The following is a 26,475-nucleotide window of genomic DNA, read 5'->3' on the forward strand; positions in this document are numbered from 1 at the left end:
TGCTCGCTGCAGAGGCCCAAACCTGCACCTCCTAATGGCGTGCACTGTTGCGTGACGAGTTAATTGGACCTCAGAGCTACGCAACCTACCATCACCAACTAGCAGTTCACAAATCAAACCTGTTCTTCCACTGAGACATGGAAGGAAAAACAATGAAAAGGCCCAAATTCAGTGTAAACACAGAAAGACACGCGCTGCCGCCGCACACACAATCGCCTGAAAGCTGCTGTGGCTCCCGAATGCCCATTTTCCACAGCAATAATATCTTACAGTCGTGGAAGAAATTTAGTACATCTGTGAGGTGAAAGCCCTGAGGGATTAAAAACGTTAAGGACTACAAGGGATAATAACCTTCAAACACATTAACTCCCTGTATGGATACGGAATGATGCACATTCACATTTATCAAAAAGATAAGGTAACCAAAAAAGGTCAACGAGGGGAATCATAATACTCTGTAGAGTGATCAGTCAAACTGAAAATGATTTCATAGAGCTCTCCTATTTTTCCATCATTTTTTGGTTTACAATCTGCGACTAATTCTTTTATCTATTATTTGGGATTGGATAATCCTTGTCCTGTGCTTGTAAGTCATATTTAATCATGCAGTGTATTTTGAGAAGTATGGCACTTGTTACAGATTCAGAGAATGAAGGATATGGATACGATTGAACAGAGTTAGCTGTATTTCAGTTAGAGTAGTTTCAAGGCTTTGAGAAAAGAGGAAATGAACTCAAATAAAGTTTTCTCTTGTGAAATGCCTCGGCCTACACCTTCCACCCCAAACAAGGTTAACGGAGAGCTCCATGTTGAGCATGTGAATGATCCATTCACTCACTCCCACCCTCTTTTACGGTCATCTGTGGAAGGGTTTAACAGTAGTGTACAGGCCCCTGGGGTGGTGTCTGAGGGACCCCCAGCATCAAACATTGAGTTTCCGGTACAAATCGCACGTACCAGAATCGTCTGATCTCATCTCATGTGCACACTAACTATATTCCATCTCTTGTAAGGGAAACCAGTCTCCAATAAATGCTTTACCAAGCACAGTTATCTTTCAGCATTCCCACAGATAAGCATGAACTGGCTGCCTGGATCCAGGGGAGAAGATGGATAACTCTCACAGGCAACGATTAAAGAAAAACAAGTATTTAGTAGAGCTATTTGAAATATGTATTGGGCACAGCTTTGAATCATGTTGAACTCGTTAAGAATAGCCGTCTAGGGGAAACACACTGTAGGAGTGGATTCCATTGTGCTGCATAAGTGGAAAGTCGTGTTCTGCCCAAGTGTTACAGGCTTGCGCTGAATACCGACTCTTCGTTCCTGTTGGCCGGAGGAGAACAGACTTGTATCAAGGAGTGATATTTGTTTTTCCTCTGTCCTATCCCAAATTCCAAATTTAGAGAAAGGATTGTTTGAATTTCTTAGAGCCATAATTAAATATCAAAATATACATTATATATTTGTATACTATTATACAAATATGCCATTTATATGTAATCATAAACTGATAACATATATGCATTAAATGCAATGCAAGTCACTTTGGATAATAGGGTATCTGGTAAAAGCATTAATAATACCAGTGAAAGTTTAAATATTATGAAGCCTGATAAATATGATCGATTGACAGTTGCTTTTTGTGCTTTGATGTTACAAATATGAATTCAATAGGTTGAGGTGGAGTATCTATATATACACACACTCAAACATTAATAAATATATTTATTATTTTTAATGTATATTTATAATAATAGTTGAGGTAGAGTTTATCTATACAAATATTAATTTTATATATATATATAAATAAAGCATAACACTTTTTGTGTGTGTGTGTGTGTGTGTGGGGGGTAGGGTTAGGTTTCCAGTGATCCATCGCGGTCAAATTTGAACTCTCTGACCGACCAGAGTGCTTACACATCAGCCGTTAAGGCCCTGGAGCTCAGCTCTCAACGTGGCTTAACAGTCTAACTCACAGACAAACTGAGTGGGCTGCCAGGTCAAGCCGGTGTAGTCATCACTAGCAGGTTTAGTAAGTATCTGAACTACAAATCCAAGAGGCTAGTTGGAGGAAACAGCCCTCCTGTTAGTCTCATCAATCACCTGTTCCTTCCATCAGAGATACAAAACACCCACATGCAAACATCACGAACAGACACACAAAATCTATTCACTGAACCGCTGCAAAGTCTGGCCATTCCTGACCCCCACAGATGGATAGCCAAACACTGAGTAAAGGACATTGAGACTATAATCATCTACTTTATGTACTGGCTACAAATCAGTCGAAGAGATGCACATTTGCTCTCAATGTCCATGGCTAATTCAAATCTAGTCTACCATACACACAAAATTAGAGAGACTGCCAAACGACCCCTCCAAATTAAGATCCCAGTGACTTCAGCCGATTATAGTAAAGTGTATCCACCTGAGCCGGGGTCAGTGTGGGGAAAAGCGTGGTAATCGAAAGCTGTGCACAGCTACAGGCCTTGAGGCTTCTGGCCCCGGTGCTCCTCCTCCAGGAGTGAACCTGTGGACAGATGAGATAAACTCATTTTGGAAATGGAGCTTTTTTTATTTCAGTCTAAAACACGTCTCCATTTTTCCATAACTCCTGCCTTAATTGGATTCCGGGGGCTGATGGCTTTCCCAGCTTTAGCTTCTCCCCCCAAAATGTTTTCATTTTTTTGTTCTTTCTTCTGACTCCCGTCGCCTTTCCTCCCTGTTTTTACTTATTCCTAAATTGTGGTCACCCTCATAGTGCAGAGGTCATTAGGATTAGCTGATCACAGCAAACCTGTATTCACATCATATCACATCCCATTCATTTTGTAAAACAGGAATATAGAAAACACTATTTGCAAATAGAGCAATGTTTCCACCCAATATGTTTCAATTCAATAGTATCACAAAATTGTAACCACTGTGACTCTTAATTTTTGTCAATCAACTTGTCTGATAGCACTGGGAGGAAATTGTAGCTAATTATCTGACTGAATTATTCAAGTCACATGACTTCTCAATGTGCATCTAGAAATGTATTTGGTAAATATGTTGTCTTCCAGTTGTCTTCTTAAGGCTGGAATACTCTACACAACGGATTTCTTTGCATCGATTTTTAACCCAATTTACAGTTTGGATGCTGGTGATCGTTGCTGAAAGTCTGCAGATTTTGGGCAGTCTAGAGTTAACAGACTTCACAGAAAATCGCATAGTGTATGGTGGGCACACACTCTACAGATTCTAATTAAATCCAGTCTGAGGATATCAAACATGTTTGTATTTTGAGCCGATTTTAGAGCATATCTTTTCTGAGTTAGTGTGTTCGGAGGGAGTTCTTTTAGTGCATGATGCCCAGTTTTACTCTAACCTTTTTTTAAAGTCAGCAAGTGTATGATGCCTAGTGTTTGCAAAATGTTCTATTGTAATACATTTTAGGATATATTTATTCCTTATTCATTGTAATATACCGATTTAGAAACTGTTAGTGCTGCTTCATATTTTTTGTGAAAAGTTTTTTTTTTTTTGGTCAAGATTATTTGATGAATAGAAATTTCAAAAGAATGGCAATTATTTGAAATATCTTTTTGTAAGAATGTAAAAGTCTTCACTGCCATTTTGCAACTGCCATGCTGACATGCTGAATAAAAGTATACATTTTATTAAAATAAATAAATAAAATTAACTGATCCCAGGCTTATGAAAGATAGTTTATGGATGTTAACCCAGCTACTATTGTAGCTTTTAAAGGTTTGTTCTGTTTACCATGTTCAAAGAAATACAGACATTTTCTTTTCACTCACACACATATGCACACACACACACACACACACACACGTGCACTGGTTCAGCTGAAAACCTTACTGCTGACATACATGAATGGATGGCACACTTGGGATTAAGACTAATACTCCTTGCACGCCTGACACCCCTTCATCCCACTGACACAGGGTGGAGCAGAACTAGCAAAGCATCCGTGTTTTACAGTCTTACATTACTACCACACCAGGTTCAAATCATAACAGCGAATTAGACCGCAGGCAAGACAGAGTACAATGATGGGACTTGTAAGTTTTACGTTTTTTAAAGAAGTTAAAAAAAAATATTCTCCTGTTACATGGAATATGTAATGCATGGCAGGGCACGGAAGCTGGAAGGAGCTGTTCAGGGACCAGCCCTTGAGGTTCTTAGGCTGTTGGGAGGAAGAGGAGAGGCTGAGGTCAGAAGGCTGGTAATGAAAGCGTGGAAGAAAACAGGACGGCAGATTAAAAAAAGAAAAAGCGAGAGGCGCAGCGTTGAAAAGGTTATCCCTATTGAATGACGGAGCTTGATTGAGCTTGGCAGACGGGACTGCACGGCTTTATTTATAAACTTTCTACCCACAGGATTGAAATCAAAAGAGTTCAAATGAGTGGCCAGCAGCTTAGGGTTTACACAAACAGACTAATGTCTACTAGTCATTAGACAGAGACAGAGACAGAGACAGAGAGAGAGAGAGAGAGAGAGAGAGAGAGAGAGAGAGAGAGACAGAGAGAGAGAGAGAGAGAGAGAGAAAACAAGCGTGAGACAAACAAAGACAAAGGAGAAGGAAGAAAAGGCTGAATCTGGGCAATTGAGACAAAAAAGGTTTGTAAAACAAGCAGCAAACAAGAAACAGGAGGGGAAACAGAGCACAGTGGCCCCAAAAAGGCAACATTATCAAAATATAACAAAAGAAAAATCTAATTAAGATGCATATAATATACAATTAGTATACATAAACACAATATACCATTCAAAAGGTTGGGGTCAGGAAATTTTTGTTAAATAAATTACTTTTATTCAGCGAGGCTGCATTAAATTGATCAAAAGTGACTGTAAATCAACTTTTAAATAACATTCATCAAAGAATCCTGAAAAAATGCAAATAAAAAGTTGTTGTAAAATAAATCTGTACAACCGTTTCCAACATTGATAATAATAAGAAATGTTTCTTGAGCAGCAAATCAGCATATTAGAATGATTTCTGAAGGATCATGTGACACTGAAGACTGAAGTAATGATGCTTTCTTTGCCATCACAGGAATAAATTACATTTTAAAATATATTCAAATAGAAAAGTTATTTTAAATTGCAATATTGTTTTATTAATACTGTTCTTACAGTATTTTGATCAAATAAATAAAGTCTTGCTGAAGATTAACATAAAAAAAAAACCCACTAAAAACTTTTGATAAATATCTTTACATCAAAATGTACAAATAAATATCAATATTTACCTTAATAATCTAATCATAATAATATAACAGATTCACTGAAATGGAAGAATGAAACGACGGCTTTGGACAAATTAGGGAACGGGAAATGGAATACCTCAAGTGGATGTAGAATGGAGTGATTACAGAACATTAAGCAGGGAGGGGAAATTGCTGTGAACTGAAACCGTAGACCCTTGCAAAAGACAAATAAGTGATTTTTGTACTACTCGAGATATTTAATACTTAAGGACCCACGGAAATACTGTACGTTTTGCGGCCACTGTATAGAGCTGTCCCTGACGGGCATACTGTACAACAGAATACATGAGTCTGTGCGGTAACAGATAATGAGAATGCTACGGCACACTCATTTTCCACACACTAACGCTAGAGATGGAAACCAGACTAAGGCCTGACTGAGAGCTGGCCTTCAAACAGCCCAATGTCCAACACACACCACATCAAGAGCCCGCCGGACCTCCACCACAAAGCCTGGAAATAAACCAGTGCTTTTAAATGCAATATGTTGAACATTTACACAGAGCTATTTAAACTAAAAACACTGCCAACACACAGGAAAATCAGAAAGTACAGCTGCTCACAGGGTGGCTATATGAGAAACGAAAGCACATTTGGCTCTTTTAAAAAAGGACTGGGAAAAAACTGATTACTTGGATTTCACTGATATCAGAGAGTTCAGTATGTTTCAATTCTCCACTTTGCATTGTGGATAAGACTCAATAACACTCAGGAATCGCTACTGACAATAACAATGTCAATCTTAGAGGAAACGTACAAAACACATGGTCATGACAGAAAAAAGTAAAGACTAAAAAAGCAGACTACACCAAAAGGGGAAGTCAGCAGGCTGATTGAGTCGACCACTTATAAAAGAAGAGATATGCAAAATAAGCCAGAAGGAAGCTTGACAATGATACTATAGGACATGCAACAGCGTGCAGCCACATGTCAAAAAAGATTCTTGTCCGACTGAGCAGACACACACAGAGAAGGAGAGGGAGGGAGAAGATTGAGAGCTAACAGCACAAGAAACTATTACAAGAGAATGACACAGAACGGGATATACACACTCTTTTATCATTAATATGAATCAGACAGGAGAGAGAGGAGTGCTATGGGACAGAGGACAGACACAAAGCATAATCAAAAAGAGCTCACCAATATGGAGTCCACTTAAATAGGAAGCAAACTCATTGTCCTCTTCAAATTATGAAAGGCAGAAGGAACCAAGACAGATTTATATTAGAGAGAAAGATAGGAACACTACTGCATACTGAAAGATGAGCAAAACAGATTGCCAATTGCAAAAAAGACTGTCAATACAGCTTATAGTAATATAAACAAAACTGACAATTATTACACTACCGTTCAAAAGTAGGAGGGCAGTACAATTTTTACTGTATTTCTGATCAAACAAATACAGCCTTGAGCATAAAAGATCTTTTTAAAAAACGTTGAAAAATCTTACCGACAACAAACTTTTGAACGGTTTACAGACAAGCACAAAGGTCATATTTCCTTCATCTATTGATCCTCTACAACTAAACCAGGTGGACAGATCTATTGGCAGTGTTCACATTCAACATCCACGACTTTCCATGAGGGCTATAAACTTCAGATTTCTTTTGTCTATTAGACACAACACGTAATGCATTCAATACATACCTTACAGATGGGGTAAAAATAAGTTAAAACATCTTTTGCGTCTCTCACAACAATAAGACTATGAAATACTGGGGGAATATGTTCACAATCACATTCACACGGTCTATCATAGAGAAAGACTAAAACGGGTGGGATTCATTTGACCACTCATCATTCTAATCTAAGTGTAAGGCATAGTTGGTCTGGCAAATAGGGATGTATTGTGTGCTTGTGAATGTGTGTTTTAGTATACAGTATGAGAGAGATACAGTAGGGTTATGAACTCTTGGCCCCTTTACACACTCTGCTACGCTCCATTAGGCTGTTGTGGACCAATGAATTCTAATCAACCATATCTTCATTGTTCGGGTACCCTATTACCACATACAGGGGTCCCCAGCCAATGATCTAATGGCTATGATATTTCATAGGCAAACCAGAGTTAGTCTGAAAGGTGTACCTTCAATCTCCTCCACTGGGAAAGCAAAGAAAGGAATATGATAAACATAAAAAGATTAAAAACAGATCAAGAGGGTGATGGGAGAAGCAAATTAATGGAGGAAGAAGAAACTGACCTACCCCATTCGACTGTCTCATCATCTTATAAAGAAAAAAAATAAAAGGAAAGATAAAGTCATGTGACTGGAAGTACACATTACAAACATGATTTGAAATATAAAAAATTAAAGGGTCAGTTCAACCAAAAATAGAAATTCTGTCATCATTTACTTATCCTCAAATCATTCCAAACCTGTTTGACTTTTTTCTTCTGCTGTTTTAATGAAAGTCATTGGGGTGCAATTTTGCTTTAACATTCTTCCAAATTTCTTCTTTTTCACAATATAAAGGTTTGGAACGACATCAGGATGAGTAAATGATCACAGTTTCAATTGAACTATGCCTTTAAATGTTGAACAAATGTAAAAATCTGTTTGTATTCTATGAAAAGTCTTCAGTATGCCATTAAGTGGTAAACCATTGCTTACCTCATAGGAAACTGCAGCTACAGAACAACTAACAGTTCATAACAGCAGAGAAAGTGTGTATTTGAGTGTGCATGTGCAGGCCTGAAGACATGGGAACATTTGGAGTCACTTTAAAAGCTTCCTCCAGTTCATGTGGTCTCAATTCTACTAAACAAGCTTAAATCAAAACACGCACGAGCAAAGGGCAGCATCTACACAGCCTGCCATACACATCCACACAGTCCTGCCAAAAAAGCAATACCATGAAGAGGAGGATGGAGGGCAGTAAAATCTTTTGTGTGCTATCAGTCAGGAGAATCCTTAGGCATCTTTCTTCTTGTTGGTGTGACCCAAATGAAAAAAAAAGGGGGATCCAAGGATGTTTTAGGTTTAGGACAAGAAGTGAAGCCACTAAGCTTAGGATAAGAAAAAATGGGTAAGATTTACAAAATGAAAATGAATAACTGTCACATCTGTCATAATTACTGGGGGCGTATTTCAGAGAAATGGAACCTGTGCGAGGCAAGTGCATGAAGCAGTGAACTTTCCTACACCTAGCACATTTTTCTAGCCATTGTCAGTAATATAATGATCCTTTTTTTTTTAAATGGCTTTTGGCCACAGAGTGTAAAAAAAAAAAAAAAAAAAGGCTACCACAAACTGGACTGTGCAAACCTGGAAACAAGATCACTGAAATGATGCCATTTTTACATGACAGAATAATTCCAAAAAGATAACAGATGCCTTTTGCCTCCCACAATTTATAAATTAATCTAGAACAGATGATTATTACAGATAAGTAGGGATGGTGAGTGTAGATTAAAGGGGTGCTTAAATAGTTTCCATATCTACAGTTATGACAGAACAATTGGATTGAAATTATATCTGGTCAAGCAAACATCTAAAAGGGCACAAACCAAAGCACGTGAACGGGCATGAATAGACCAACTGATTCATTGTTTATATACACAGATTTACATTAATCCCATTGTAGATTCCACGTGTTCTGTTTATATCTACTGTACTTTAACCAGTGTAATATAATATATATCTATTTACAAGTGCATTACTGTACATGTACACCGAAATAACTGCTCCACATGCAATGTGACAACATTATGATAACAACAAGAAGCTTGTGATCAGTGGTCCTGAACACGTTAGGATCATTATACATTAGGTTGCATATAAATGTAGCTTGCGTAACCAGAAGACACATTAATCATGCGAAAAGTAATCATGAGAGGTGAATATGAGACAAGATGTGTTAATCTATTTGCAAACAAAATAAACCGATATTAACTGACAGGTTAAGGCTCAGGGTTTGTAACTGGAAAGTTGCTGGTTTGACATGTCTGAAGCACATCCCCATTGTGCCAATGACATCGCATAAAAGTGGAGAAGAAAAAACATAACAGAATTTGGTCATGTGACAGTTAATAAAGATTCTTGTGTAAGTCTTAGGAAAGAAGTCATTTAACAGATGTTTTTATCCATGTAGCATATAGTATGCTTACAGTACTTTCATTAATTGAAAGGACTATCCTTCCAGAGTAACATGGAGTTCCCTTTCGAAGTGGAACTCAGCACTGCGTCTTGGATCGATCAGTGTGACCGGTGTCTGAAGCACGTGTATACACATGACAATTCCATGATGTCACTACTGGAGCACATACGTGTATAAGAGGGCGTCTGTGATAGATGTCATCAGATCTTTTTGTCTTCAGGAGACGCATGTTTGTATGCGCTTGTAAAACAAACGCTACAGGTGGAGTGCGTTAGTCTCCTTGAGGAAGCTGGATGTGCTCATCATGATTCGCGAGACTGACTGAAATAGACAGGTAAGAAGCTTTGTTCTTCCTTAATTCTGAGGAATTAGATGCAGAGAGAGTTGAGGCGGATGCTATTAAATCCACCCCCTCTGCTGTTCACAAACAGATAGTAAATTCTGTTGGCATCATCCAGCCAAGATGAGGTGGATGTGGTTTATGAGGGCGAGGATACTGCTTATAGTGAGCTCTCTAAGCCTGCCAGCTCCACAAGGAGTTTCTGGAGGTGATGGCCCACGCCACAGCTAGACTTGATCTGGTTTCGGGGAGCGAGAGACAGGAAGTCACTTGTGACACTTTTGACAAGCAAATCCTGTCAGGCCATAGCCTCCTCACCCGGACCCTGCCTTGCGTTGAGGACTACCTCGCATTTGAAGGATATACGGCAGCAGGTCAGGCTGGTGGTTCCGTGCACACGACAACAGTGTTGCAAGCGTACCAGGCGGATCTGCTTAAAGACAGGGACTGTCTGGGAGGCAGTCGTGAAGCCACTCTACACCATGTATTTGGACCTCCGGGCAACTAAATAAACTGCAGCTGTCATTGGTTGTTCAATCGTAGAGATGGTGGCCGTGGAGAGGCATCTGTGGTTCAACATGGCAGACATTAAGGAGAACGAGAAAAAATACGCTCTCCTTAATGCGCAAGTCTCTTTTTGGCACGTCTGTGGAGACGGTAGCCAGAAGGTTTAGAGAGGCGAGGGTGGGGTCAGCAGCTTTCAGGGGATACATCCCACGCATGTCTAAGCCTTCGCCTAATACCTCTAGAGAACCTTGTCCATCACAGTCTTAGGACTTAGGGCCAGAGGCTGAGTGTGGCCTCCAGTGCTCCTCCTTTGGTGAGGAGTAGATCGCAGAGGAGGCGGAATGCTGGGAGTAAGTAATTGAAAGGAAGCGATTTGGTAAACAAGACTAGTCAATCGTTGTTGACTGGGTGAGTCAGATCTAAAGTAAATGCGAGCTTGAAGTCAATTATAAGAAAGAGCTTAAGTGGACCAAAATGATCGGAGAAGGCCAGTATACGTCACCAGATAAGTCTGTCATTTTATTGGACGATCAAGTTATGACATTTTGAAATACGAGGTCAAAAAAAAAAAAAATGAAAGAAACATATGCATGGATATTATTCATAATAAGATCATTAAGATGTGTTTAGAAAATATATAGGGTGAACTTACGCTTCATGCCAACTTTAAGTACCTTGCTCAAAGACAATGGTGATCGCTCCTTGTGGGGATTGAACCAGCAAACCTTTTTGTAACCAGACCAACCCATGATTTGACAGTGTGCACTGTAATTTTTCCAGTCCTTCATAAGGATTTACTTGATATTGACTTAAATTATTATATTTAATCCATATAAAACTATTTCTAGCCTACAAAATTTTATAACCACATACAATTTTTTTTGTGTGTGTGTGTGTATTTCAAATGTAACAATGTAAAAAAAAAAAAAATGTACCGGTAAATTTCCATGACTTTCCATTGTTTTTAAGATTAATTTCCATGACATTCCCATGCTTAAAATCATGATTTTAAATATGATTTGACTGTGGAAACCCCGAAAGTTTTAGTCTCTGAACCTGCCCAGGGGTGTGGGGTTTATAATGGATATGACATACAGTCTCAGCTAGTTGTCATGCTGTTCTGATAAGTAAGGCTTTATTTGACAGCACATGTCTGTAGTGCAAAGCACTAGCGTGTGTTCAGTCATCCAGAGAAAGCCCCTCATCACTGCTCTTTGAAATATGGGCTAACGTCACCACACTGCAGGCCAGTGGACAGATGGTCTTACTCTTAAAGTGCACAATCATACCGTTTCAAACAAACAATTTATTTTTTCCAAGCTCACCTATATGCATCTACAACACCTGTGTTTGGATTGATATTGTATATGGTCTGCTTCTGGTTAAGTCAGACATGGACACATTAGCTTTCTGTTTTTCTGAATTGAGCACATTTCTCACAAATTTATATACGTGATGTGATTCCAGAAAAATTCTACAAATGAAAAGCTGCATAAAAGCAGGACTTTAATATTACTTATGCTTGTTCGTTTAGTGAAACGTAATGAGTTTGCGAAGACGACAGTTTCACGACTTCTGGGGTGGTCCTGGAAAACGCATCAATACTGATAACTACTGATAACACACATCAACTTTTACTTTTTCTTTGTTTTAAGCAGCCGATGGAGTGACAGAGAAAAATGGGAAAGGTGGGAGGCCAAACATGTGGCATTGGGGATAAGAATCCAGAGTGGCTGTATTATTCAATCAAGTGTGCGTGTAGCTGTACGGATGACGGCAACATGTCGAGAGTGTTGCTGCGGGTCTGTCTCGTGGTGAGTCTTAAGTGCGCACATGTGTAGAGAGTAACCCAGCATAGCTCCATAAAGACCCCTGATGTCAGTAGGAGGGAGAGATTAGAGCTGTGGCGCACAAACACACGCACACACGCATACGATAGTCAAATGTGAGAGATTAATGGAAAGCAGGAGAGGAAGCTTATGTCCAGGCGTGCATTAATGCACATGTACATGAATACACATGTGTGCACATATCTGCCTGGCACCAATCAGGGGAGTCTGGGCTCCCTGTCTGCATTCACTTCACCTTGCACTTCCCACCCTCTCATCTAATCTTTTCCGGTTGCTATTCCTTCTATTCATTTTTTTTAAGCCACTGTCTCGTCACAGCATCTGCATTGCATGGGCCGCTCTCATACAACAGTTCAAAAATAATTTCTGCTGTAGTCCAGGAACAAAAGAATGAGTGTGTGCAGGGCTCAACAATACGGTGTCTGGCCTGAGGTCAGTGAGAGAGAGTTTTGGGCATTACCACTGGAAATTTTACATTCAGTGATCTTGTACAACCATGTTTTAAACCAGTGGTTCTCAACCTGTCTGACTATAAGGTCCCTGTTGTCCAACACATTATTTGATATTTCTGCTGTAATAAAAAAAAGTAAGAAAACAAGCAGTTTTGTCATAATTAACAGATGTATTGAATTGAATTAAATTTTGTGATTCCAGAGATTTAAGATTCTTCAAAAAGAATGTTTTTATTTAATTTTTTTTCACCTCCATCCCCCTGGCTGAGAACCACTGTTCAGTTTCTGGATTTAATCAAAATGGTTTACAAATTATGATGATTTGTCACCAAGATACTGTTATCTAGTTGACTAAAATGGGTGAGGTTCGTCAAAATTGCAAAACTTATTTGTAACCACCTTGAAAGTACCATTAAAAATGAGAAATGACAAACCAAAGAGTAATGTTTTGCATCATATGCTATCGCTTTCCAGTAAAAGTGTTTGAAAGTTACATTATATGTATATAATTTCCAGTTTTGTAAAGAAAAAAACACTTTTATAAAGTGAAATTTTGTTAAGTACACTTAAATTTAAATGTAAAAATACAAACATTTCCACTAAATGTATACCGGTATTTACTTTTTTTTTTTACATTTTTTGCTAATTATAATTCTTTCATAGTGGGGCCACAACTAATGGCCCGACTGAGCCAGTAGTGGGAAAAAACATATTGTTGAGCTCTGGTGTGTGTTTCAGTGGTTGTTTTAGTTGCTGCATGATTGTTGGAGTGTGGTCCTTACAAAATCTTTTGCTGGGGGTCCTCTGAAGAGTAGTGATGGTCGTGGGTTTCCAGACTGCAAACCTCCTGAAGGAAGTGAGAGAGAAAGATAAAGATAAAGATCTATAGATAGTAGTAAACAGATAGTATACATTCAGTGTCAGTGTTTGGGACTGATAACTGAATTTACTGATATATGTGCGAGTGAGAAGCAATCACCCATCAAATCTAAATCAACCGACAACATTGTGTAAAGCAGTCTGTTTGGTCTTTGAACATCATACGTCACTCATTTACAACCAAAATGTGTAAACCTAACTTAATGATTGGTAATTTAGCACTCCAAACCTGACTGACAACCCTATTCTGACATGCAGTAAAACCATCAGATTTCACAGCTGTATGGAGATTACTAAACACTTAACTACAATGCAGAGCTACCTGCCTAAGTATCCATTAGTGTGTGTGTGAGTGTGAGTGTGAGTGTGAGTGTGAGTGTGAGTGTGAGTGTGAGTGTGAGTGTGAGTGTGAGTGTGAGTGTGAGTGTGAGTGTGAGTGTGAGTGTGAGAGAGAGAGAGAGAGAGAGAGAGAGAGAGAGAGAGAGAGAGAGAGAGAGAGAGAGAGAGAGAGAGAATGGTCAGCCAGAAACAGCACTTGCTACTGTACATCTGACAGGTTCAAAAATATGTTTTACTATTGAAAGTTACTTTCTTCAAGAGAAACAGAGCAAAGAAACTATTTCCTAAGGCAGCACACATATGCATGCACATCAGAGTCCACTTTATGAAAAAGAAAGCCACTGATGTGCAATTTTCCGTGCGTGGACGTCCAAAGTGGATGTGAACCAGTGCTATCACTGTCTGTCATTACTCATTCCAGCCCAGACAGCCACGGAAATCCAAAGTATTTTGGCCGAGCCGACTTGCACAAAAAGGGAACAAAATGATGAGGAACACAAAAAAGTCAGAAAAGTCATTCCTTTCATAGTAGGGAGTGAAAGTCAGGTTGTAATGGAGTGGAAGAAGTCTGGAATGATCGAGAGACAGAGAGATGGATGCATGAAAGGTGAATATGATATATGAGGGGGCTGGACAGAGGGCGGACAAGATGATGGAGTCAAGGAGTGCTGTTGAATTTAAAACTGGTGATAGTGGGAGGAAATGAGCAGGGAAGAGAGAAAAGCATTGGCTAACCTCTCCTGTAAGTGTTTGGAAGGGATGAGTCCAGCGCGCGGGTTGCCATCGCCCTCGAGTTTGGCCTGCCACCAGGTGGCATCATCCTGGCTCATAACCTGCAAGATATCTCCCATCCTGAACGCCAAGCCTGCCTCCTTGCAAGGGATCGCCTTATCGTCAGCTGGATTGAAGTCAAAAAGCGCCTTTACAAACATCTGAAGAGCAAGAGAGAGAGAGAAGCAGCTTTAACTAACATTAAATGGATTAAAATGAAATGAGAGAAAGATGAAATTCAAATCACATCTGCTCCATCCTTCTCTCTAAATAATGAACAAATCAAGGTGCATTTTTGGATAGCAGACAGGCTTAATTTCCACACATACACATGTAAAATCTTCTTGGAAATGCTATGTGATTCTCATTAGCGCTTTTCTAAAAAAGGAGATCATGAGGTGTTTGGAGGATTGGAGTGATTGAGCAGACGTATCAAATCAATAAAAAAGACAAATAAGAAAATAAAGGGTTACTGAGAGCAAACGGAGACAGCAAAGTCCCCAAAGCACAAAGCAGTGGCTTGTGTTGATTTAGAGAGCTGCATGTGCCATACAGAAAAATGATGTTACAAGGGAGAATGTTCCCCACAAACACACCAATACATCCTGAGGGAACACTTCATCTCTCTGTCTTGCACTCCATCATTTTTTATCCCTCTTACACATGTGCAGCCAATTAGCATCACTTCAACATATTCATTACATGTGCAGAAAACAGTAAACTACGGTCACTGGATAACACACATGTGGGTTATGACTGAATTTAAAACTGAAACATATTTAAACCATTACAGCACAGAAAAACGAATAGAATAAACCCGCAAAGAAATGGTACAGCACAACACTCTAAAGTTTGGGGTCAATACATTTTTTTTATTTTTTTTATTTAAATTAATTAATTTCATTTAGCAAGGATTACGTTTTTAATTTACGGAAAAAAAAAAAAAAAGAAAAAAAAAGATTTCTGTGCTGAGATCAATGCTGTTTTTTCAGCTTTCTATATATCAAAAAAACTTGAAAGAATGTATAATTTTCACAAAAATAATACAAATAGTATTGAAAAAAATTTAAGGGTCATGAGAAACTGAAGACTGGAGTAATGATGCTGAAAATTATCAACTTTGACATCATAAATAAATAACATTTTGAAATATATTCAAATAAAATAAAAGTTATTTAATATTGTAATAACATTTTACAATATTACTGTTTTACTCTTCTTTTTTTTATGAAATAAATGCAGCCTTGATGAGAGCATGAGACAAATTACAGAAAACAATTTACAGACCCCAATCCCTCCAACTTATAACCATGACGTGTACTTAACAAGTTCTGACTCAAGTCAGAATTGGATTTATTCCTCATGGATAGGACACAATCCCAAAATCCATTGCAAAGGTTTGCTAAAACCTATAGACCTACTATCACCAAAATAATTTAAAATGTGCTATTTCACCAAATATTTTTGTTAGTGGTTTGTGTTTTTTTGTTTATTACTATAAAGTCTTTAGCTTAGCTCATGTCCGAACTCAATTCTGTAGGAATCATTTAAGTGTCAACAGTTCTGACTAAAGTTTTGTGTAAGATGCATGTGTAGAGCATTGTAAATCAGTCATTACTGAGGTTTCATGTAGCTCACTTGGTTTAGGAACAGCTCGACATAGGCTGTTTGTTAGCTAGACAGGGGCTGAGAGGTTTAGTGCAAATCATTTGTGTTGAAGATGGATGGGAACAAAAGTTCATCTATCAAGCCAGCAGCCCATAGTAGATATACAGAGAAAGCCCCCCTTCCCCACCATCTGAGAACATCCCATATCGGCCATCTCTTTTTCCTAAACTGTCATGTCTGATCAGCAGCAATGCTGATGAACTGTACCTTGGGCTCCTTGCTTTGTGACTCCTCTTTGATGGCTGGGACCACTTTAAACGTGATGGCACCTTGCGACTGGGACTATAAACAGAGCAGAATCAACAAAAAGACACGATCAACAACCTTTTTAGTAAATGAAATCAACAACGTGCACTGGTGCATTCCTTTTGTCTGTTTATTTCACAATAACTTTCTCTTTCCAAAACATTTTTTAGGAGGAAAATTACATTAGATTCTTAGCCTATAATGTTTCACACATTAAAGGGATAGTTCGGCCAAAAATGATATTTAACCCATGATTTACTCACCCTCAAGCCGTTCGAGAAACATATGTCAATCATTTTTCAGACGAACACATTTTCAGTTATTTAAGAAAATGTCTTAGATCTTTCAGTGGTTATAATGTGAAGCTATGGGGTCCACCTCCTTCAAGTCCCAAAATGCGTCCCAAAAAACGTCCTACGTCATACGCCGGCATCCATCTGCCGTGAACGCGCGTCGACCGTTGCCGGAAGCAAGATATTTTCATTTATAAAGTTTTAAATATGTATATTTTTACGACAAAACCGCACGGATTACCCTCAGAAGGCCTTCGTTTATCCCCCTGGAGCCGGATGGATTACTTTTGTGAAGGATGCATGCACATTTTGGGACTTGAAGGAGTGGACCGCATAACTTGACATTATAACCACTGAAAGATCTAAGACATTTTCTAAAATAACTGAAAATGTGTTCGTCTGAAAAAAGATTAACATATGCATCTCGAACGGCTTGAGGGTGAGTAAATCATGGGTTAAATATCATTTTTGGCCGAACTATCCCTTTAATGGTCCAAACAATTCCCACTGGATAAAACCACCTTTTCACAATATTCTGTTACATTACAAACTGTTAAACATGCTGTTTATGGCATTTCTAGTTGTCTCTTCACAAACGCGCACATACCAGGATGCGGATTATTTCCTCAGGTTTTTTGTCATCAACAGGGATACCATTAACCTCTTTCAGCTCGTCTCCGACATGTATCAGCCCTGGACGCAACAAAGAGCAGTGGATAACGAGAGAAGTTAAGAAGAGACCACAGTTTATTCAGTGTAATAAACATCTCAGGCTTTGTGTAAAAAAAAAATAAACATTTGGGTATTATTAGGGTACATTTGTGTAGTGAGAGAAGAGGCGCATTAGTGCTCACCACTTCTGTCTGCTGCCCCACCCCTCATGATGCGTGCCACTATGATCGCTCCAGTGCGTTCATCTTTCTTTATGGTGGCACCCTGTAACACACATACAAAGAGTCAACAACCACACTTGCTTAAAGTAAACACATACAGTACTTAACAGTGACCAGGTTGATACAAACATTAAAGTCTAAACAAAATTTGGTTTAATTGGATTATAAATGTCTATTAGAATATTCAAAGATTCATAAAGACAGTCACTTGTCTCATTCCTGAATACATGAGTGTTTTTGAAAAAACTAAAGTAGTTAAATTAATGTTTTAATAACTCACTGGTGAAGTTGCATCCAAATTTGCCTACTTATACTACACTGGTACACCCCTAAAGGTTTGAACTCTTTATGAAGAAAGTACATACTTTTGAGTTTGCAGCAGAAGAGTAGGCAAGCTTTCGGACATACTACTTCGTCATAATTGCATCTTTAATGGACCGCTCTCTGTCACTTAGTTAGGTGCATCCTGTCACCGTTTAAACTGTCCTGACATTCATCTTGTCACAGATATCCTCCACATTTCATTTCATTTCATTTCCTACTGTATTGGAGATCAATATCACATTGATCTGCCAGTCTGCAGAGAACTCTCTTCATGAACTCTCATGTCTCCTTCCATGTTTGATAATGATATATTTAAAAGTTAATGACGAAATGTATCTTTACAAAAGTTCACAATGTCATTGCAAGATGAAATCTAATGTGGAAAACATTGAATAAATATTCTTTCATCAGATTAGATACTGACTATTAATCACTCAAATCCCTTTATCTGAACCGTCAGGTCTCACACATTCACCATGTTTGTAGTTTTTAAACACTTTTTATTTGTGTTTGCAGTTCTAATCGAATCCTCATCCAACACGCAATGGGTTCTGGGGCAATACCAAAAAATAGAGTGTGCACAAATCTCACAAATCTACATTTCGAATTCTAATAGGAAATAGTAGAATATCCAGGTATCTTTGGAATGCTAATTTCAACCTACCAATTTGGAACACACTAATTCTAATTTCAAATACTATTCAGGATGGATAGTACATGATTTGGGACACAGCAAGTCACTCGTTTCATTCCTGAATGAATCAGTGTTTAAACAAATCTGTTAAATGAATGATTCATTGGGCGACTGATGAAGACAGTCACGTGTTTCATTCCTGAATAAATCAGTGTTTTATATGAATCAGTTTAATTAATGATTCAATGAGTCACTCTTCATTCCTGAATGAATCAGTGTGTCTGAACACATCAGTTGAACAAATGATTCAATGACTCACTCCAAAACAATCAATTGCCACCAATTACTGGCATAACTACGTAGAAAGACTTTGTGAAAAATCCCCAGTCTGTCCGCACAAAATCAGACAAGCAGAATGATACAAACAGTGGAAAGGTCCAGTACACAACATGGCCACTGAGTGCATGTGATTTTCTGTCCGTATACTATATGTGCAAGAAAGTAAGTGCTCTGTTACTGTGGACTGAAGTATGGCTAGATACACGCAACAGCTTAATGGCTTAAATGGACTGCTATGACTGCCAAAACAGGAATGCAAAAGCACTAGCTATCCAGGGCACTGGTCTGCCAACAATATGCCAGTCCTGTGTGTCCTCCTGCCACCATACATACCCATACACTACTGTAACGGAGACATATATGGCCAGACACTCACAGCATGGGCTGTCACCACACACACAAACACACAGCGAAATTAGACAGCGAGACTAAGACAGCAAGATTCCTAGCAGGGAGCAGGGCCATTCACACACAGACAAACATGTCAGACAGTTTGAGCTTTAGTCTGCCTTTTATTTCACCCTCTGTTTTCTGCATCAGTGTCTCTGAGGCTGTTATTATTTCTAAAGCATCCGTGACAGTGGATGAAGGTGTGGAGTTGTTCCTCTAGTGTGCGTGTGTTTAAAAACCTATCAGGGTTTTTACCTCCCCTCATTTCAATTGTCTGAAAGAGGTGAAATATCGGCCTTGACGAAAGTTGTTCCAATGGCATATCAATAAGATTCTCAAAAAAAAAAAAAAAAACATTAAACACTCACACAGACATGATCCTCTTCTATCTGCATTACCTCAGTAAGACCAATTATCTGCTGTCAAAGTCATTTTGATGACTTGGTCACCTGTAATGATTTTGCGATGTCATTATCATGAGTAATACATTAGCTCAAGGTCGTCGTCTGATGTGTTAAACACAGCCTCTATGATGGAAAGTGCAGCCGTTTGTCAACGCTCCTTTCAGAAGTCTATGAATATTTCCTGTTGATCAAATAATTGGACCAATTTGGTGACCTGGAAGAACAAGGCGGTGATTGGCCCGGAGCTTTGGGAGGTGACAGAAACCAGTGATCAGCTTAGCTGTTACATCTCAGCGTGAGATAAAGCAGTGGTGTTAATGACACACATGAGGGAGACAGAGAGAAAGGGAGTAAAGAGAGAGAATTAGACCACTGATGTACCATTTAATTTAGTTAAATGTGACAAAGTGAATGGTAGAACCTTTCCAAAACCTTTTTGTTAGATCAAAACGATAATGATTTCAGTAGAATATCACTGAACATACTGACCTGTCCTGTTTAATCGAGTGTGGAAACCAATGTGTTGAAACAGATCATTATTCACTCAACAATTTTTATTTCACATCAATACAATCACAACACACTCAACAATCAACACCATTGCTCAATGTGCAAGTCTTGAATATACATAAACTTTGTTCAGTTATCAAACAAAAAACAAAACTACAAGACACAAAAAAAATTGAGCAAACAAGAGTGATTATTTTTTCTTTGCCATTTTAGCTTGCATGATGGACTGAAGTTTGTTTCTCTCTTGGTGTGAGAGCATGAGCTGACATTATTCAGATGCAGGTTTAGCCTGAGACAAACATCTCTGCCTCAGACATGATGGACTTCCTCCAATCACACATAATGCTGAGACAACCATGCTTCACCAGGTTGACTAACCAAACTCATCACGCAGGCACAATTTACCCATCAGGAATTCCACCTCTGTTAGTCATCCTCACAATACAGCTCACACGATCCTCACGAGTGCAACTTCATTCTCACAGTAAGGTCACTTGTAATAGGCAGCCGAAGGAAATGAGCAGGTTCTTTGATTGAGCATTTTCAAGGTTTTCTTATTTCCTCCTGTTTCTGAGGTCTGCCCATTAAAACACGCTCTATAAATAGACTTTAATGAAATATTTTCCTCTGACCGATGAGAGAGAGAGAGAGAGAGAGAGAGAGAGAGAAAGAGAAAGCAGAAACTGAGATGGAAGAAAAATTAAGCAAGTTAGAATAAAAGGCCGCGGCTCCCTAAATTACTCATCAGTAACGTAACCCACGGCTGCCTGTTGTGGAGGTGATCAACTCCATATGCTGAGACTCTTAGCACATAAATGCTTATGACTGTTATTATAAGGCCAGCCAAAAGTGGATGGCTTAATCTGTGCAGAGCTCAGATGGACAGGAGTCATTCTTTAGGACAGTGGTTCCCAAACTTTTTACAGTGATGTACCCTCTGAGGCATTTAACATCCTTCTGCATACCCCCTCTCTTCCATTTAGACTGCAGTCACACCTTTTCCATTAAGGGACAATATTTCCCCCCCTTAAATTGATTTACAGGTGCATTTTTTTTACCTTTATAAAGAAGGTAATTAGAAGATACAGTAGTTCATCCATTGACAGTTTGACAGACACACACACAAAAAAAAATCAAACGCACATCAAAAGGACACCACCGCTCCTGACTCTGTGATGACAAGAACTGCTCACATGTACTCTTACTCTCTCGACAGAGACATTAGATGAAGTTGATTGATTACCTTTGCTTTTGTACAAACACAAAGACAATCTACAAGGTCAATAAACTTTAAAAAGATGTCGTGGGTGTATTAGCCTGGTTGCATAGCTATACCATTCTGCAGCCAAAATACAAAATTTATTTCTTTACAACAATTAGTTGTATAGTTTTAAAATTGAATTATTAGTGTTATATACAATACCGTTCAAAAAATGTAGGGTCGGTAAGATTTTTAAAGAGGACCTATTATGCTTTTTTAGATTTTCAATTGTCTTTTGTGTGTAATATTGCTGTTTGAACATGAATAAGGTATGCAAATTTACAAAAGCACAAAGTCCACTCTAAAGAGAGTTATTTCTCAATATCAGTAAGCTCTGTTTATCAACTCCCTGATTGCAAGTGCAAGACCTGTGCAAGTCAAGCAATGGCCATTAGCCATGTTTCCATCCAAAGTTGTGAAATGGAATATCGCATAAAGAATTTGCAGATAAAGCGCCGTTTCAATCCAGTTAGCCGAAGAGAGCAAAATCGTCACTTCCTGATAAACTGACTAATATGACAAAGAAAAATGGAAGTTGCTGCAGTAGGAGAAGCCACAGAAGCAATTTCAGATGCTGTGCAACGAGATTGGTCAGCTGATTAGTCCAGTTATGCCATCCCGTCGCAAAGTAGCGTCTTTTTATGATGCGCATCGAGGAATTTATTTGGTAAATGTGTTTATCGTAGTTCACGCGCATATTTTCTTATCGGATAAGAAGTTTATCAGACTCAATTGAGCGCAGACTCAAGTTTTGTATGCACATTTTTAGAATTTATGCACATTTTTCCATTTCCATCCAGCGTTTTTTTTTTTTATGCGATATTCCAAAATGCACATAAAAATAAGTGTAAACTAATGGGCCGATTACCTCCTTGATGCGTATGAATATAATAAGCTTTCTCGAACACACTATGACATCATAACTTTTTCAAACGTCATTACAATAAAAGTCTGAAGTTCAAATCATTTTAGCCATATCTAAGCTCTAGCCATCAGGACAGACCTGAAAAAACAAATACAAAAGGAGTGTTTGACACAGAGTCACTTAAAGTGGCGTGAAAACAAACAACAATACATACACTCTTCAAGTCACTTCTTAAATTAACAAATTACCAAGAACCACATGGCTGTGTTTGCTGCAGATTTGGCAGTGGAGAAAGCTGGGGAGGAAAAGACAGCAAAAAGAACAGCAGCGAGGTCATTTAAACACAATTAGCCGCAATTATCACTGCTGATTTATGCCACCTGCGAGTAAACCAGTAGGCAGAAGATATGCGTTAAACAGGGCTATTAAACTTCCAATTATAAACACACACACAAACACATAGTGAGACTCAAAACAAACATTAGGCTAAGTGTGTGATGTTCCACTCCCTCTATATAGACTGTTATACTAACCCTTCAATGACCTGCTCAGTAAACACTCAAAATGTTGCTTTAAACCTGCTGCATTACAGTTCTATCATTAACAAGTATTTTGCTGAAAATTGGGTCTCATTAAGGTAATAAGGCTGAGGAATGCCAGCATATAGACTGAAAACAGGACAGGCCTGAAACGCATGGAATAAAGAAAGAATGACAGGAAGGTAAATGGGAATGTGTGGAGGTAAAGGGGGAATGAGCGGAAGAGGGAAGTTGAGGCCTGGGATAAAACGCTGGATACCATCTTAAATGTCTCCTGCAGTATGACCCTAAAAGCTAGACATGGCCATTTTATATCCTTTGAGAAAACACTGCTGAGCAGGTTTACAGCATCAAGTCATTTTTCCGTCCAGGCTGAAACCAAAATACTGCAGTAAAAATTGCAGCTAATCACAATCAATTTTATTTGTAATATTATTTGATATGGAATTTTGGACTAATAAGATTCATCGGTAAGTGGGGCTACCGAGTGCAACAACTCAAGTCAACGCAATTGCTTGCTTGATTGCTGCTGGATTGCTGGTGCTTTGGCCAAAAACTTGTATGTTTATTCAGAAGTATAAAAGACTTAAATCTGTGTCTGTGGTTTCACACACCAGATCTTCCATAGGATGCATTTTAAGTGTTGCCTGTGTTCACTGTAAATCACCGCACTAAGGAAACATCACTTTCAGAAGTCGGATCTTGTTCCTTCACCTACATGAGGAAATGCTTTCTCAAGACGAGCAGACCTCACTGCACAAAGAGCACAGTGTGTGCTCGAGCACCTCCCGTATGCTCGGTTACAGGATATAGACACAGAAACATGGACACTTGGGAAAATCAGAGCACACTATGCAGAGGAAGGAATGAAAGATTAGAAGAACAGCAAAAGGTGAGGAGAGAGGCCTTACATTTAAATAACGACCAGTGACAAACTCCCTATAAATCTTTTTCTTATACAAATGAGTCCATACGACGAACAACCGTATAAGTCCAAAAAAATGAGATAACCATGTGACATGAATGTATGTGTGCCACTTTGTATACAGAAGCACTTTGGGGGTGTGTTAACGCAACCAATACTCTGTATTTTAAACTTTAAAATAGTCTCACGCAGAAAAAACGTTTATGTCCACTAACGAAAAATGGAGACGCCGGTTGCTTTCATGTCCACTGTGGACATTAATAGGCAAAACCTCGGCAAAAAAAAGGAGAGCAAACATGAACGAATGGAAGGACAGAGCAAGGAAGTCTTTTAGGGATGCTGGTAAACCATATGTGAACCGGAGAGGAGAGCTAAAATGAGGAAAAAGTCCACCGAAAGAGGTGAGTGTAAGAACCGTACAAAGTATCTACCTAACGTTAGCGGTTACAATCAGAGGGGCGTGTAGGCGACTGGGCGTCGTCTACTACAGTTCATTTAGCTCACTCTGTTTAACGGATCAAGTCATGAATGGGTCGAAATGAAAGCTGTACTCATAACCACGGAGAAACTAATCGAAACGTTTTAGCTGCGTTTGATGTCCCTGTACTGTATTGTCTGTATTTGTTCTGTGATTTACGTTAGCAAATAAATAAATAAATAAATAAATAAATAAATAAATAAATTGTAAGAAAGAATTTTTTCTTTAAGGTTCTGTTACTGTATTAAAACTAAGATAAAGGTATCAGATCTCCAGTGGTTTAAAGTGATATGATGAGTTGGACTTATACTGTTATTCCACATTAACTGGGCATAAACCGTTCTTCCACATTCCAGAAATGTAAATTACTCTAACTTTTTATTTTTAAGATTGACACTGAAAAATCTTCTCTCATTAGAATCGGGAAGCTTTTGTTGTCTATCTTCAAATAAAATAAAAATATATAATATAATGTTCAGAGTCCAAATTGAAAAAAAAGTATTATTCAAAATTTGAAAATATGGACTTGTATGGTTCTTCGTCCCAAGGCTTCAAATAATGTTAATTAATTTTTTGACAAATAAACAAATAACATTGAACACAATTTTGTTTTTATTCTGTTAACAAGGCTGTAGATTATGGAATGTAAAATTTGCCTGGCCATTATTTCAGTCCATCACTGATCCCAGGTAACGTGGGAGATGAGTGACACATTAGCTCTCAGGTCAACATAACCCTCTGACAGTGCATATCAGTCTCTCTTTCCTCAATGTCTCACTGAAGATAACTTTTTTTTATTCCACTCTAAGCCATCAGGGCCATGATGTATTTCTCCTGTGTACATATGCATCTCAAAAGCGCTAACATGTGTGCTCCTGTCTTTCTCCATAATCTAATTTGTGCCTCCATTATTTCTAGAAAGTGACATTACCATAGTGCTCAGTTTTTCACTGCTAACCCAAACCTTATAATCTTCTGTTCTCTTCAAAAGAAAAGGAAGAACAGATGAAAAACTTCAGAAGCAAGAGCTAAATTCAGATTAAGGTAGAAATAGACACCATAGATATATTTGGTAATTTGTCTTCCTGTATAAATCCAGGGCAGTCTACATTTACCCTTTTATTTAATTTACATTGGAGTCCCCATACCACAAATATATACCCCACTGTACAACTATATACCCTACTATATCAAGAATCAAAAACTACTACTACTACTATTAAATATCCAACATCAAACAGATGTCAAAATATACAAAAACGTTTCTAATGAAGGCACTTGAGAGGAAACATTAATGAAGCCTTGTGTCAACCAATGAGAGATCACAGAGAAATGAGAACAGCGTGAACTTTTATAGTACACAATGTCTGCTGGCCGTGCTTGCGTTCCAAAGCTCAACATGATAAATCTAAGCACAGACATTCAAAAACATTTTTTTCCAAAGTAGCAAGTCTTGTTTTGGCTGCACGGTTTCTGAGTTTTGGTCCTTTGTTCATGGCAGTGAAATCCACAAAATGGTAGTCAATAGCAATAAGCCAAAATAAAGAAATAAGCCAAATCAAAGTGTTCTAGGACATTCCGCATGCTTCACTGACATTGTCCTGGGAGACAGAAACTGCGATGAGAATCACACAAACTCAGGTAGTCACATGCCTTACAAAACCTGAACTCCACAAGAACACTCAAATGACCAGCTTTATGCTGGAACTGAACACAGAAAATCTAAGAAGTTAAGAAATTCGTAAGAACGTTCCTAAAGGCCCCCTGAAAAATTTCAAGTTATTTAGCTTTTAGTATGAATATGTTAGGCTTAAAGGTGCTGTATGTAACTTTTTCACTCTACTAAAATATGTTTTGTACCATAATATGTTTGCATATATTGAGGAAACATGCTAAGTTCATATACTAGTTTCTCTGAAAAACACCTCTACAGCCAGTTATTTTACTTTGAAATGTGTGTTTCCAGGCTGGAATGTTTGTTTTTGTTTTGGTCTGTGATACTGCACGTTGCCAATTTGCATTGTCCATTGCGTGAGCTCAAACTGGCAACCTGTGTGAGCGCCGTCCAGTCTGAGGTGCAGGTGGCGGGAGAATCAACGATCTCTGATATTTAGAATTTGGACTGCAGTACCTATTTTGTCATTCTTCTTACAGACTGCACCTTTAAGGTTACCAATGACAAAATTCGCAT

At 38.5% G+C, this 26,475-nt stretch overlaps 1 protein-coding gene across 2 annotated transcripts in view; it reads right to left on the bottom strand.

The window, feature by feature from the left end:
* The window catches only part of mpp7a (MAGUK p55 scaffold protein 7a), a 118,771-nt gene that overhangs the window by 21,985 nt on the left and 70,311 nt on the right, over window positions 1-26,475 (bottom strand). For both annotated transcript variants that reach the window (XM_079851732.1, XM_079851731.1), the window contains 5 exons: window positions 17,577-17,658; window positions 17,330-17,415; window positions 16,391-16,465; window positions 14,480-14,676; window positions 13,309-13,373 (listed from right to left, as the gene is read on the bottom strand). In XM_079851732.1, coding sequence (XP_079707858.1) covers window positions 13,309-13,373; window positions 14,480-14,676; window positions 16,391-16,465; window positions 17,330-17,415; window positions 17,577-17,658 — 505 coding nt within the window. The remainder of the gene's footprint in view (window positions 1-13,308; window positions 13,374-14,479; window positions 14,677-16,390; window positions 16,466-17,329; window positions 17,416-17,576; window positions 17,659-26,475) is intronic.

This window comes from Squalius cephalus (assembly GCF_949319135.1).
Source record: "Squalius cephalus genome assembly, chromosome: 19".
Lineage (NCBI taxonomy): Eukaryota > Metazoa > Chordata > Actinopteri > Cypriniformes > Leuciscidae > Squalius > Squalius cephalus.